Below are 16567 nucleotides of genomic sequence, written 5' to 3'. Positions count from 1 at the left end.
TTAATTATATAATGTTAGTACTTAAACTGCCTGGATCAGAGAAAAACAGCTACGGCTACTTACTGATGGTAACTTTTTTGGGAATAAGCCTCTTCAAAATCTCTTTGCATTTATAAATATTTTAATGAAAACTACTTTTTGGTTTTCTGACTGACCTGAATAAGTGCTTTAAGTGTATTAATGTTAATTTATTTTTATATTAATTTATCATTACAAAACAGTTTGAAAAACAAAGAGCCCTACATTTTACATCTCTACTGTTGTTCATCAATGTACAGTGTAGTCCCTGAAGTGTGTCTGAATGCATACGTTCAATTCTGGTCTTCTGGTTATCTACTCTTTACTTAGTTGATGAACTGGGATAAAATATCATAGGGGAATAATTCAGAATAACTAAAAGGAAAGATGAAAGTCAACTGCATGGAAGATCTTTGGTGTGTATATGTAAGATTTTGTTTCAAAACAATTGCCTTAGGAACAAGCAACAAGATGCAGTAAAGACTAATTCAAGATTTAATCCATATATACTCACATCATCAACATGTTAGTGAAAGTATCAAAAGTCGTACATTAATATATGGCAATATTTTTGTTTTGTTTCAGTAGATTAGTGGTGCAGCTTTTCCAAATGGGATAGTTAAGCTGCAGACAGAGCAATTGCATTAAATCTTAATTCTTCTGGATCACGTTCCATGAACTTCTTGCAAACTTCTACTGCATCCTATTTAAAAAATAAGATATGAAAACACATAATCACTACTTATTATATAAAAACACACTATTACTAAAAACAATTAAGCAATTGGCACATGAATTAAATACAGTATTGTAACTATGATTTATAGCAGTTATGTCCCTCATGATTCTTTCACTTTCTACACAAACTTTACCAGGGTGTCAAACTGAACTGGAATTAATTTCTAATCTGAGTTGACACTGCTAAATATTACTTGCTGTGCCCAACGTAAGCAAGTGTTTTGAACCTCAGGAACAAGGATGATTTATTTAGTTGTTGCATCTAACAGTATGGAACATTATGGGTTACATTTCAAAAGATGAGGCAGTTAGATAATTCTTTCTGCACGTTTGCCTTTAGTAGTACTGCTGCATTCAGAAACTTTTCTCCTTCACCTGCAGATGTAACTGAACTCCTAAGCAACATCACCAGCTTTGTATGTTGGGAAAGTGGAAGACTGTATATAACTCCTGTATCTAATCTAGACTGAGGGTGCACCACACAGTGCTTGTTATTTGTGTTAGAAAATATGAGGCATGTGAAGGAATAAAAAAGGAAAATATGCACTCATTTCACACACACAGTGTGTGTAATTTAAGAAAAAGTGACTTTGGCAACTTAAAGAAAGCAGCCTGTGTGTCTACAGCCTCTTGCTTCCCCAAAGATTATGTAAAGTGACCATAAATGTTAGCTCTCTATGCGTGGTGTACTCCCGGGAGAATTCTGCACCACTGCGCAATGCAGAACTTTTCAGAAATTAACGTTGGGCGTGTGGAATTTCCTCCCCCGACAGAAATGGGCTGCAGAGATATTGGCTGCCACTAGGGGCCACTGCACCCAGCAGAGCCCAGCTCACAAATAGAAGACAAGGATGGCGAGGAGCGGGGGGGTGTGCTGGAGGATTTCCAGCAGCTGCAGTTCTCAGTACCCCCTGAAGGAAGGAGGCAGTAGTGCGCAGGAAACTCTGTGGGACCCAGCAACATCAGGCTGTTTCTCCATCTGGATCCCTGGGGGTCTAGGAGGGTAGGCTCTGTGAATGTCTGAAGGCTGGCCTCTAGAGGGTAGGGGACGTGAATGGGCCAGGGAGGGCCACATGGCTGGGCTCTGGGCAGAAGGGGGTGTGTCTGGCCCCTCATCTGGGCTCTGGGGGAGAGGAGGCAGAAAAGCAGGAACTGGGTTGTTGTAGAGGTTTCTTTAACTCTCTGCTCCTGGGGGAATTTGTGTGTGTGTCTGTATTGTTACAGACATACTTGCTGACAGGTATTTTGAAATAAATTACCAAAATAATTGAAACTGGCATGATTATATTATGTTATTTTGACAAATAGAATATGCAGAATTGCTCAGAATTTTAATATATGTGCATAGAATTTTTAATTTTTTGAACCAGAATTCCCCCAGGAGTAATGGTGCTATCTGTTCCCCAACTGGCATTACTTGTGTGTGAGAAAAGTTTATTCTCAAACCAAAAGTATTCCCTTTGGATCCATTTTGCAGTCAAACAGCTCCGGGCACATTACTCCTGGGGGAATTCTGTGCCAATGCACATAATTCATGTTGGTGCAGAATTTTTTTCCCCCCCTGGTAGAAAATGCATTCTGCCCAAGAAGTGCTACAGTTCTACCTTTTACCCACCAGAGCCTGCTGTTGCGCCAGAACAGCCAGCGACTGGCAGTAACAGCTAGCTGCATTTGTCACAGCAACCTGTCCATGGAGCCAGGTTAGGAGGCAGAGAGGGGCACATGGGGCTGCTGAGGGGGTGGGGGTCAGACTGGGATTCAAAAGTGCTAGTTGGGGGACAGACTGGGGCGTGGACTCAGGAGCTAGTGGGGTGACAGCATTGAGCCAGGTGTAGAATGGGCAGGGGCATAGGGGAGTGCAGGGCTACATGGGGACAGGAGAAGATGTGCCTGACTGACTCTGGGAGAGGCTTGGGGTCAGAGTCTGCATGGGGGGAACTCCCCAACTCCCTAACAATCTGTACCCCACCCAAAGAAAACTGTTCCATATTTCTCCTACCCATGCCCAACAATCCTTCAGGTTCACTCCCAGGCTTCTTCCCTCTCCCTCAGCTCCTCTATTACCACTGACTATCTGAAGCCTTTACGCTGCTTCTGATAGGTGTGGGAAATACATTTCTGTACTGTATTTTAAATGAATTACTCAAAGTTCTATATTAATATGGATAGTAGGGAATCTGTTTTTCAAAAAACATTTCCTGAATCTTTCTTGTCATCTGTATTGTTTCAGACATACTTGCTGACAGGTATTTTGAAATAAATTACCAAAATAATTGAAACTGGCATGATTACATTGTTTTATTTTCACAAAATATGCAGAATTGCTCAGAATTTTAAAATACTGTGTGCAAAATTATTAATTTTGTGGTGCAGAATTCCCCCAAGGAGTAGCACATTAAAGCAGCAATGAGCAAGTACGTTTAAGATAAAAGAGGTTAGAAGGGAATAGGTAGAACACAAATTGTGGGGGTTGAGAACTAGGGCAGACTATAAATGCTGGAAGAGAGAGAGTGCACCCTTTGTTAGCATGGCATCTCTCAAATTATAAAGGAAATAAAGGGAAGGAAAATAAAATACCTTCGCTCAAAAGTCCTCAGACACTGGTCATTTCAGGGCTCCCCCATCATGTATGCATGGTTTGAGAGCAACAGAAGCATAGGAACACCTCAACATGGGAGAAAAAGTAACCTGATCTACGGGTATGGTACCCTTACAAGATTTCTGCTCAAGCAGCTCTTGTCCACCATATTAAAATGTTCTGTTACACACAGAAGTAACGGCATGGGTATTCTGAAATACTCCTGGCTGAGAACTAATTAAAGGCCTTTTCCTCTTATCCCTTCCCTTACCCAACTACATATCTAGGAAGTGCATAAAGTTCAAGTTGCACAAAAACTTAAAGGATTTTTCTATTCTTACCTCTAAAAAAGTGTCATCACTAGTTTGTCCATGGTTTATTGGAAAAGGTTTGCGCCCATCTGTTGGAATACAAGCAATTATACAAAATATAGTTGTAAAACGAAAACTGGAAAACTTGTAATTTTCTCAGACAAGAACATAAACCCAAAGCATTAAATAATTCCCTCCTCGTATGAGGACATGCCACCAAGATCAGCTCAGTTTTTCATAAACTTAGCATACTAATCGTAATACCCAACTGTTCAGCACTTTCCTCTCTAAACAGAGTATTTCAATAGGAATACAGTATTATAAACAATGACAAATAATAACACTTTTTTAGTTGAACATAGATTTTTAATACACGAAAACTTTCAAATCAAGGGGTAACCTTGAGTTCTAATTATTTTGTTTCTGGTAATGTTTAAGTTCTTTGGGTTTTCCAAATAGGTCATTGGAAAAAAAAAAGGTAGTTATTTAGTGCATTTAGTGCCCTCCCCCCCGCTCCAAAAAAAATTACTTGCCTGTACAGAAACTGTTCTTCAAGATGGGCACATATACATTCCACTTCAGGTGTATATGCGCACAATGCACCCCTGCTCTCTTCATGTGCTGAGTCAAGGACATAGAAGGGGCATATTTACTGCCTCCCTCTCCATTCCTTCACACTTCTGTATATATAATGTCTGAAATAGCAGGGAAGTGGAAGGATCATGGAATGTATATGTTACTATACAACTCGAAGAACAACAGTTACTATACAGGTAAGTAACAGTTTATTCTGTTTGGGGATTGGCCCTGCTTTGAGCAGGGGATTGGACTAGATGACCTCCTGAGGTCCCTTCCAATCCTGATATTCTAGGATTCTCCTTCACCTGATTGTGCACATATACATTCCACTTTGGATGACACATCAGCAGTTCCCTTACAGGTGACGGGACATTGGATCACCTGAAACAGAGACTGTAGCACCAACTTGCCGAAGGCTTGAGTGATGGTAATGTCTGGAAAAAGGTAGGAACAGACGGAGGGACGTTGCTCAGAAAAGCTGATGAAGTAGACTGACCTTTAGTAGAGCGAGCTATTGTCCTGAGAAGAGGAGGAGGAGGAGGAGATCTTAGGAAAGCTGCAGCACAGCTTAATGCATCAGAAACCCAATGAGAAATTTGTTTGACCCCTAACTCTCTCATTGTAGGCTACAATAAGCCTGGGAGAGAAGGTCTGAAGGACTTAGTGCAATCCAGATACAATGCTGGAGCTCTGTGAACATTTAAGGTGCGGAGCTTCTCTTCAACTTCGGAAGAGCAAGATTTTGGAAATAACACTGCAAGACGAATGGTTTGATTTCAGGTTGAAAGCTCAAACTGCTTTTGACAAACTTAGAGTATGGCTTAAGAGAAACTTTGTCTTTATGAAAAATTGTGAAAGGAAGATCGGCTAAGAGAGCATAACGTTCAAAACTCGCCTTTGCAGAAGTGACTGCTATTAGGAATGCCGTCTTCATAGACACCAGGGATAGTGAGGCTGACATCCTGGGTTCAAAGGAAGAACCCACTAGTCTAGAGAAGACTGGGTTAAGATTCCATAATGGTACTGGATCAGACACATGTGTAGATGTTGGACAAAACTTTTTAAAAAAAATCTGGAAACCAGAGAGAGTGAGAAGATGGAAAACCCATCCACTGGTGGATGCAGAGCAGATACTGCTGCCAAGTGGACTCTCTCAGAACTAACTAACTGACGGGCCATAGGCCAGAGGATTTCAAGTGTAACGAACAGTCCAATACATGTGAAATCTCTCTGTAGCGGGTCAGTAAACGTTGAAATTGTGCCCAAATAGAGCACCTTCTCCACTTGCATACGTATGTCGCTCTAGTAGATTCTTTCCTGCTGCTCATTTAGACGATCTGAAGATCTCGGGAGCACAATCCCTTGTGAGCATTCAACCAAAGTTCATCCATGACATGAGGTGAAAAGATTGGAGGTGGGGATGCAGAGACTTGCCCTAGTTCTGAGACTAGGGGAAAAGTTATCAGTGATCTGACTGAAAATTGATGTAGATCCGTGAACCAATACGGGTTCGATGAGACTGTTTCCAGTCAGATTAATGCTGCTTTGTCTCTTTTCAGTTTCCTCAGGACCTTGGGAACGAGAGGAATTGGAGGAAATGCATATAGGAGATGACTTGACTGGGGAGAAGGACAGCATCTGTGATGGAATATGGGCTGCAGCCTGTCCTGGAAAAAATATCTTGCACTTGTGGTCCAGGTTGGTTGCGAACAAGTCTATTATTGGGAACTCCTGCTGGTAGAAGATCTGGAGGAGAATGTCCTTTCTGATCGACTACTTGTGTTGGTCTATGGAAACCCTGCTGAAGGAATCTGCAATTGTGTTTCTCATTCCTGGAAAGTGGAATGACTTCAGGGAGACATTTCTGATGCATAAATTCCACAGGTGGATGGCTTTCTGGCATAGCCGAGACGATCTTGCACCTCCCTGCCTGTTCAGACAAAACATGGCAGCTGTGTTGTCTGTAAAACTTGTATCGTCTGGTTCTTGATGGTGGACATAAACATCTTGCAGGCCTGATAAATAGGTCCGAGGTCCACATATTTATGTGGAGTGAGACCTCCTGGGGTGAACAGAGAGCTTGTGCTCAAAGCTGACTAAGATGGGTTCCCCAGCTCTGGTAGACACATCTGTAGCCAGAGTCAGTCAGTTATGACTACAGAAAGGGAACCCCTCTGCACACTGAACTGGTGGATGGACCTACAGACCTTGACTGACCTCATGCAGGTATGCAAGTCTGCATGTTCAGAAAATGTTGCTCAGCCAATAAACTGCTTGGTTGTAGGTGGTACAGAGACTGGGGTTTGCCAGAGGGTCTTCATCAGCTCTAGCTGGGCTTCATTAATGAGAAGGGCAACTTTTCCCTGAAAGACTTTAAAGCCCTCTGGAGAAGGGGATATCGACTCCAGGGTGATGGCTTTGTCCAAAGAAGGGGATGAAATATAGGGACAGGAAGGCACATCTAGGGGTTCCTCCACTAATTCCCCTTCCTCAATAGGATCCAGTACAGCTGACAGAGGGATGGCGGAAGGAGCCTCTCTAGAGGTTTCCTGCATGGAGACTGAGATCTCCCCTTGCTCTGTAACTCCAATGGAGGTCTAGACTCCCTTGGAGCAGGCAAAGATCTGTAGAGTCACGGAGGATACAGTACAGGAGCCTCTTTATGGGAATACCAGTCCTGTACCTTCTGCCTCATGCCCCTCGGGCAAGGTCTATGAAGTGACTATAAAGACTCTGATGGGAATACAGGCCCCTCATGCTCAGAGTCTAATGAGAAGATGTTGGACTCATCTGGAAAGGGAGGAGCATTCACCTTTGAGGTCTGGAAGTGGTGGTGGTGGGGGGCATTGATATCAGGGAAACCATCTGGTCAGAAAAAGCCCAACGAGGTGATTGGAATGCCAAAGTCATAACTGGTGCCAGTGGTTGGCATAAGGTACTGTAGAGAGTACGTTGGCTGAACACCACACATCAACAGTGCTGACAATGACCAAATCCAGATGCAGCAACAGGGAGTCAGGTAATGGGACACAAAAGGAGACTCTTATGGAAAGGTAGGCTTATGGAGTTGAAAACACCAAGACAGCCAGGTGCTCTTCCAGTGGAGCCAAAGGAGGACACAGCAAAGATGAAGGCACCAGTCTCAACAACTCTAGAGGAGCCAGAGTTGACAGTGACACCTCAGATGGAGCTGTGAGCATCTGTGCTTATTCAAAGGCCCCAACTCAGCACTGGAGGACTTACTGGAAGCCTTCTTGTGCAGAGAAGATCATAACATTGACTGTTTGTCCAGGTCAGAATGTTTGGATTTCTTTAAAGACGCCATCGGGAAGAGGAAAAGTGATGCTTCTCTCCAGATTTATGCTTCAAAGTTGAAGCTGCTGGACGAGCATTTCTCATAGTTTCAGAGTCCATCATCTTGTGATGGGGGCCTGGTTCTGAGGAGGGACACAGTCTCCTTCATGAGGTGAAATTTGAGGCAGAAATTCCTGTTTTTTAGTCCTAACAAAGGACTAAAAAAGGGAAGGTGGTACAAATAGGGCATCTATCCCTCACATGCCTCTTTCCAAGACGAATTAAGCAGCTTCTGTGCCTATCCATGACAGGGATAATGGCTCTGCACATGGCACACTGCTTAAAGCTTAATGATTTTTCATAACAAAGCCCCAGACTACCTAAAATTATTACTAATTAAGTATTCTAAGGCTAACTATAAGAACTATATGCACTAAAGATTTAAAGCTGGAGAACCAAAGCAAAAACTATGAGGTGCTCCAGTTCTCACCATGGGCAGTGGGAAGGAGTTGAGAGGGTGCGGCGGACACATTCCATTTATGTTCTTGGCTCGTGCAAGAGGAGAGCAGGGGCACATGCTAGTGGTACTGCTGGTAAAAGTCTCCACATACACTTGAAGTGGAATGAATATGTGCACAGTCATTCAAAGGAGAATGCAAATTTATACTCAGACAAGTGAAACTAGGGTTTCTGGGGTGAGCACTAAAAAGGGAACTCCAAACCCACCAATTCTGAAGGGGTTAAAGGTCAAGTAATATGTAACTGAAGTATTACACTCAATTAAGAGCAGGATATATAAGTCACAGAAATACAGTAAAGTTAATACTGATAATTTAATATAGGTATGATTCACAATACTAGTTTAGCACCCTACCAGAAGAAGTGGTCTACAAAAGTTTTCAATTTTTTCTTTAACTGTATTGTGCAGAACTGGGAAACTTCTGGTTTATTGTTTATGAAAGAATGTGTGGCTCAGTTTGTATTGATACCTAGCAGGGGTGAAAGGAATTTTTTTTCTCTTCCAGTGGGGAAGATGCGACACGAGACCTTCAAAGTGGGGCAGTTTCAAAGAGTTTTATATCTATAAAATGGTATATGTATCTTTGTGAGCTAGGGATTGTATTCTGGCTCCATAGGGGTGGGCTACAGAACTTCCTGCAGAAACTAAAATCCCTGGGCGAGAATTACCACAAATCCTGAGACAGATAAAACAACTGTGTACATTGTACCATTGTACACACTGGTTTTGAGTGGGTCTAAGAGAACAAGAAAGCCAAGAAGGAAAAATGATATAGAGTCATCCTGAACTCACTCAGAATAAACCTCACTTGGATTCATGAACTGACAGACTTTAACCAAGAGGGCAAAACCCTGCTGGAAGGGTTTGAAGGACTTTGAAACGTCCTAGGGGCTCCACGTGGAGAATGGGTGATAGCTGGTAAGCTTAGCATGCCTACAGACCATTTCTTGTTTTATGACAGCAGGTCTCAAACAGGGGGTCGGGACCCCACAGGGGGTCGTGAAGTTATTACCTGGGTGCTCATGAGCTGTCAGCCTCCACCCCAAACCCTGCTTTGCCAACACCATTTATAATGGTGTTAAATATATAAAAAAGTGTTTTTAATTTATTTGGGGGGGGGGGTGTCGCACTTAGAGGCTTGCAACGTGAAAGGGGTCACCAGTACAAAAGTTTGAAAACCACTGGTTTTTTATTATATGTTTTCTTTGTAATGCGGTGGTCTTAAGTAAATGTACTGTGCTTTGCGAAACCACTGGTAAATGTTATCATGCCCCATGGAAGAGATGAGAACTACAGGCGCTGGATTACAGTCATGCCTGCTGGGATAAGCACAGTGAATTGCTGGGGACTGTAACCTAAAACTCTGATTCTGAGGCAGAGGAACACGGGTCCCCACCCAGAGTGAGAAGTGACAGCTAAAGACCTGAGAACTAAAAGGGTGCCCTTGGGGAGACCCTGGAGGAGACACGGGTACAGTTAACCCTGCAATTGTGATGTGTAACAGTGCCCATTAAGTGTGGTATTTCTCAACATATTTACATTTGTTGCTTACTATGCAAATATTTCAAGCTATTTATGAAAAACTATGAATGTCAAAACGTGTTAAGGCATGACATTTTTCTCCACCCGCAGCATTGGCCTACTGAGCTTGCCAGGCCAAATTCTTTTTAGTTCTCAAATCATTTTTTAAAAATCCGCCATAATTTCCTTGAACTTGGCAGTACTTCTAACCTATAATTAGCCTAAAAAAAACAAAGTAGGCTCTTATGAAATATAATATATTAAAGCATTTTTGATATTTACTTTAATGACTAACCTCTTGTACATGGCAGAAATGACTGAAGCTGCAACTTTAAGATAAAATCCTCAGCACATTCCAGAAAACAGAATTGAATGTCATTGTATTTCGCAAGCTGTGTTTTTGACTGAATTCTTAAATGCAGTTTGGCACAAAAACATTTGAATGTACCTATGAATAACATGTTTTTGATGGGAGTGTGGGCATTTATGTTCATGTGCCACTCCATAGCTTTCTGCCTGCCAGGGTCCAAATATTCACCACAGTGGCTAAAGCTGATGACTCAGCCAGAATTATCTGAACAGATTTATAGAAATCACAATGATTACAGGTTTTAGCAACTTCTGTAAATTATTTAAACAAGAGAAGAGAGTTACAGATTATTGTATTTTCCCTTTTTCTTATTTCTCTACATTATGTCTTTAATCTCTTATACTGGTACAGGAAAGGGTTATTGTAAGGATGTTATTTATGTATTTGTAAAGGAAGTGGTGTTAGCATTCTATTGTGTAACTACCATCAACATCTTACACATATTTTTAATTCAAGCATACCTTAAAGTTCATCTCCTCCTACTTAGTTATTCTCAGGGAGTGTACAATATGCAAAGCTGATAATCATATGCTCTGCACTGTTTTTAAACTCATGTAAATGACAGAGTAAAATATAAAAGCAACATGGACACAGTGACACAAAACTTCAGCGAGGAGAGCTTAAAACAATGGGTGGTTCATTATTTTAAAAATCATATTTTGAAATTTAAAGCCAAAAGTTATCTGTGCTGCAGCGTACAGCTTTTACCCCGCTATTTAGTGTGAGTCACTGGCATCTAAAATATAAGCTCATAAAACACACTTTATGGAGAACGTACAACATTCATGAGGTACAGCTGACAGTGATGATTCTTAGGTTCAGATTGATTCAGAACATGTCCTTTATACTACATTGGCCTCCAAACTATTAAAGATGTGTGAGAGCATTGCTTCACTAGGAATATGTTTTGAAAAGGTTAAGTAGTCAGATGAAATACGGCAAGCATACTCTCATTATACTATATTGGAGAATTATGCTGGAAAGATGTCTGTGTGACTTGAGATTTTATCCAAACCTATTTAAAACTGCTTCAACTAGGATTCAGAAGTGTCTACAGCAAAATCTTGTTGCCCAGCAACAATTCTATAGGAGACTAGGAGCATTTTAGAATATCGGAGCAGAACTTAGTGCTGCTCAACCTGCAGCGAAACAAATAGTCAAAAATAATTCAGATGCAGAAGCTAATGCTCAGATGCAAACGAAGTATTAGCTATTAAATGTGAAGCAAACTTTTTAAAACCAGCCTGCGATGAATGAATTGCAGATCTTCAATATCTGTTGGTATGCTATTCTTCACGCAGCACGTTTTGATTCCGACTATTCTGGTATTCAGTAACATGCCTCTAGCTAGAATTTAATTTGCACTGTTCAGCATTAAAGAAAAAAAATCACAAAGAAAATAATAATTAAATGACATTCATCAAAGAAGCCATCCTCCCCCTCCAAAAAACCAACCCCTGCCCCCGGAACTGAAGTACAAGTGTTTTCCTGATTAGGACCATAATTTTGTTGAGTCAGACTAGTTTCTAGCAATGGTAGTTTGTATCTTGCCCTTTATATTACATTCTCCCCCTCCCACCCCCAAAAATAAGGTTAATCATCACAGAATATCAGGTTGGAAGGGACCTCAGAAGGTCATCTAGTCCAACCCCCTACTCAAAGCAGGACCAGTCCCCAATTTTTGCCCCAGATCCTTAAATGGCCACCTCAAGGACTGAACTCACAACCCAGGGTTGAGCAGGCCAATGCTCAAACCACTGAGCTAGCCCTCCTGTGTGTGTGTGTGTGTGGGGGGGGAAATCAACAGGAAGAATGCTTAATTACTGACTACAACTGACAAGATCATCACACTGACCTGTTTCAAGAGCAATGAAATAAATGTTCTTACCTAATTCATAGAGATGACTGCCTACGTTAACCAACGCAATAAAGTGAAGATCTACTTTTTCATCTATGCTTGGTGCCTGTAAGAAAACAAACAAAACCAGTATAATATTATGTACACCAAATCTCTTATGATACTAAAAATACAATCCCCCAATATAGAAAGCATGTGACCTATAAAAGGAGGGGACTGTAGCCGAGAAGCCCTAAAAACCAGCTTGGATTGATTTAAAGTGAAATTATTTAAATCACCAATCGGGCAACATTTAAGTAGTTTAATTTTTTTTCATTTGTATTTTTTAGTTATTTTCCTAAAGACAGGTTGGTTCTCACTGGTCAGTAACCAATCAGGCATGTAGATAGGCAACTAAATATAGCTTACACACTAAATTTGGTGCTTTCTGCTAACCAGGAGGATATACTATATCTTAACACATTTATTTAAGCAATTATGTAGTTTAACTTAAATGTATCTTCACACCACCAATACCAAGGTGATATTATTCCTATTTTAAAGATGGGGAACTGAAGCACACAGAGATTAAGGCCAAAGTTGTCATGTCCCCTAATTTTGACTTGCGTTTCCATTTTGAGGTATCTAGGTGACTAAGCCCTAATTTTTTTTGAAGTATTTAGCATTTTATATGTTCAATGTACCAGTTCCCATTAACATAAACTTAAAGTGCCTTGTGTGCTCAGCACTTCTGAAAATCAGACTACAGGGTCTCAAGCAGAGCACTCAGAAAGTTAGGTGTACACAATTACTGACCACTTGTGAAAAATCTGGTTTCAGTGATATGACTAGTATCATACAAGAACTCTGTGCCAGAGGGCAGGCAGAACTCAATTATCTGAGGGAACAATCAACTGCTTTATTCATGAGACCATCCTTCCTCTTCCTGCAATCCCTGTCTCATTCGTGTCTAACTTCTGCAATAAATGGAGGCAGGGATCCTACAGACAACAGCCTTATTTATTATGTACCCCGATCACTCCCTGAGCCCCGACCATCCTGTGTGATGAAAGAGGCAGAGGTCCTGTGGAAAATGTGTTTTTGATAAGACTGTATCATAATGCATATTCAAAAGGGGGCTGAATTAAAGTTGCACAGGTAACCTTAATTCTGGCAGTTGCTAACTTTTGAGGAATTGATTTTGCAACTTTCTGTAATTAATGTTTTTGAGAGGTATCACAACAGTAACTCTGAAAACTGATGAAAAAGACAGCACCGGACAGGATCTGAAGTTGGATGCAAGAAATACCAGGGGATTGGTGGACTTCATGGAAAGAGTTTCTAAACATGGCACCCAACAAGCAGTCACTTGTAAAATTCCTCTGTGAATATATAGTTCAAAATGCACCTGAGTGCGTAGGAGTACACACAGCACAAACACCCCTCTTGTTGGAGGCTTTTCCAAGGAAATTAGCAAAGTCCATCCCCAGTAGAGGTGCTGAAGAAGCCCCAGACTTATACAGTACTCAGGAGGAAGTGGACACAAGGATGATTCTGGGTCTCTTGGTGTCAAAGGAACCAGAGTAGTTAGGCCACCAGACACTAATGTTTTGGCCTTTGCTGTTCACCTCTTTCCAAAAAGAGAACACAGAGATAACCTGTTGGATTGAAACAGGCACCAAGACCAGCACAACTGACAAGCATTGCTTCATACCTATGCATGCAATTTGTGACACACTCACTCCTGACTTCTGCAACATACTTTCTGCTGTACACACATTAACAGCATGTGACACTGTCATCCCTATTTGGTATTGGGGGGAAATCTGTGTTAAACATTGTTAAAACTAAAGGAACTTACTGCTTAGGAGATCTTGCCAAACTGGGAGAGAGTGATGGACAAATTCCAATTTCTGCATCAAGGAAACTGGCGCCAGCTCTGTATTATCAGAGCAAGAAAAAAAAAGGAGACCCACAGACACCTGAATTGCTTTACACCTCAATCTCACCATCAAAAAGAACAAGTCACTAGCCCAACTCCCACCATGTGAGGCTGATTTTTAAGATCATATGAAAGGAGCATCTTTTGGTAAACAAAGCTTTGGATGTCTTTGCACACAGGTAAACCAGATATTGGATCACCATTGCAACATGGATGGAAAAATGTGGATGACTTATTACTTCCTGTATACTTCAAGGGCCCAATGGTATCTGAGCTTCTACAACACCTTATTCATGCCTGTACCAGTAGGGGACACTGCACAATCAATTGGGTCTGTAGTTAGAACTATATTCCCTGCACAGAACCGTGTACATTCAAGGCAATGAAAACTGTGGTAATCCAGGCACTTTCAACACAGACCGGTACTCACTTCCAGTTTGTGTCTTATGTTCCTAAAGCTCATGCTTCAGGAATTCAGCTGGCCACCAGCAAGGGTGAGGAAGGGATTTTCCCCCACAATGTACTCTGGGAGTTTATTTTTTTAAATCTCCTTCCTCTGAAGCATCAGGGATGGCCATGGCTGGAGATAGGACATTGGTGGGGTGGACCCGGGCTCTGGGGTGGCATCACGCATTCTCTCACAGGTGCTTGGTTAGCTAGTTCTTGCTCACACTCAGAGTCTAACTGACTGCTGTATGTGGGCTCAGGAAGGAACTGTCCCCATGTCAGATTGCCAGTGACCTTGGGCGGTTTTCGCCTTCCTCTGCAGCATGTGCATGAAGATCACTAGCCAGGATTAAAAGTCTATATCTCATTTAATTATTTCCCTGCCATTGCAGGGGCCACAAGCACTGATGTGTCTTCGTCCCGTCTCTTCTGTGCCTGTGGTCCATAATAGTTTAGTCTCCTGAGGGTTGTAATAGTTTGGTCTTATTTCAGTGGTTGGGTTTAGTGTGTTAGTGGCCTGTGATACACAGGAGGTCAGATCAGATGATCTAGTGGTGGCTTCTGGCCTGAAGCTCTATGACTTTAAACTGACCAATTCAGTAGTGTCTGCCACTTAACTACTGGGTTTAACTAAAGTGCAGTTCTTCATTCTGCCAACTGCTGCTTCCTCTTCAAGGCACCAGGGGAGAGAGCAGGCCACCATATTGCTAGGTTTACAGGGAGTCCAAGTCCCAAAAACCCGGATGCAACATCTTCATCGAGGCCAGGACATAAAGAGTCACTGGTCTCAGGTCAGTGTCCATTAACTTCTGTTAGTCTCCCTCAACTTCCCATACTAATTCTTCTCCAGTTCTCCCTCCAGTCTTCACCAACAGATTCCTGGTCTGTGAAATTTCTTGACCTGTGCTCCCTGAGAACTTTCTGCCTTACTGGCAGTTAACCTAGTGCTTTGACACATTTCCCCACATTTCATCTTCTCTGCATTCCATTCCCCCACTCTTTTGCTCCCCGGAACTACTACGCTCAACTCTCCCACTTTTCTCTAACAAGTTGACGTAATCTACTTGACCGTCCCTCAACCTCAACAGTAATTCCCATTTCTTAGTCTCCCAGGCTTCCCTCTCAATTACATCAGATCAGAGTGGGCAACTTCAGCTTTTATTCTGACTCCAAAACTTCTCATTTCTTCTCCTGCTACATCCTCCAATCTCCAAAAGCTTTGATTCAATAGAAAATTAATTCTCTCACAACATAGATGTTTTTCTCAGACATGCACAAAAACTCATGGCCTAGGAAATCAGATGCACCTCAGTAATTTTATCACCAGGTTAAAGAGAAAGTTATAGTTTTCCATCAAGGAAAGAGTTCTTTAAATAAGAATTTCAAACCTTAAGACACTGTTTGACCAGGTCTTCTTCCTAGTTGTAAATTACAATTGCAGGTTATCCATACATTTAAAAAGTGAGCAAGAGACATATCAATATATCCTCATTAGTGTCACAGTAGAATCCAAAATATCTTTAGTATGGACACATTAGAAGACAGTCCCTTTTCACTCAAAATTATAAAGGAGCCAAGGAATTGTTGGCAGGCCATAAATAACACTTCACTTGAAGTAGCATATTTTTTAAGGTGCAGCCAAATACATTTTATGGATAACACACAAAAATGGCTGAACTCCTTATTTATCCTGCTAACTGTATCATTAAAAAAAATGGGAGAAGGAGCTAAACATCTCCATTTCCTCTGACATGTGGGATAATATCTGATACAATATATGCAGAACATCCACTTCTCTGTTTTTGTATTTCTTTCAGAAGATAATTCTAAATAGATTATTGGACTCCTGAGCCACTGCATAAAGTTGGACTTCCCCTCACAGTAAATGTTGGAAATGTGACTGCTCCAATGCAAACCTGTCTCATATAGTCTTTGAATGTCAAAGTCTATCCACATTTTGGAAGGAAGCATGTGGTGCTCTGAGGTGATCAGAGTAGGGGTTTCCCTATGACAAGTCTCTATGTTTTGGGCATTCTAGAAGATCTACCCTGTTCAAGTAATGCCAGGAAATGGATTGCTGCAGCACTTACAGTGGCCAAGAGAGTCATTTTACAAAATTAGAAGTCTGCTACAACCCTCACAGTCAACACTGCCTTCATGGAAAAACTGACAATCTACAGAGGCACAAGATCCAACTATTAAGACACTTGGGAGTTTAATGAGAGCATTCCAATCTACTTGGAATCAGTTTGTTTTTCTGATTTTTTTTTGGGGGGTGGGGGTGGGGGAGGTTACAGGGGAGTTGTTAGGGAATTAGTTCTTAACACTCAGGTGTATTTATCTATGAATATTTCATATTGAGTTATTGTTAAATCCATATTCCTGTTATATTTGCTTTGTCACTGTATTTGA

General features: G+C 41.4%; 1 protein-coding gene across 1 annotated transcript in view; it reads right to left on the bottom strand.

Annotated features, from left to right (window-relative positions):
• Positions 1-495: 495 nt before the first annotated feature.
• The window catches only part of UCHL3 (ubiquitin C-terminal hydrolase L3), a 42197-nt gene continuing 26125 nt past the window's right edge, over positions 496-16567 (bottom strand). The window contains exons 5-7 of the mRNA XM_077812410.1: positions 11818-11893; positions 3676-3734; positions 496-721 (exon numbers count right to left, since the gene is read on the bottom strand). Of these exons, the coding sequence (XP_077668536.1) occupies positions 638-721; positions 3676-3734; positions 11818-11893 (219 nt within the window). The 3' untranslated portion in view covers positions 496-637. The remainder of the gene's footprint in view (positions 722-3675; positions 3735-11817; positions 11894-16567) is intronic.

The sequence above is a fragment of the Eretmochelys imbricata genome, chromosome 1 (genome assembly GCF_965152235.1).
Source record: "Eretmochelys imbricata isolate rEreImb1 chromosome 1, rEreImb1.hap1, whole genome shotgun sequence".
NCBI classification, from domain to species: domain Eukaryota; kingdom Metazoa; phylum Chordata; order Testudines; family Cheloniidae; genus Eretmochelys; species Eretmochelys imbricata.
The sequence above is the reverse complement of the archived record's forward strand: the minus strand, read 5'-3'. Positions and strand labels throughout refer to the sequence as shown.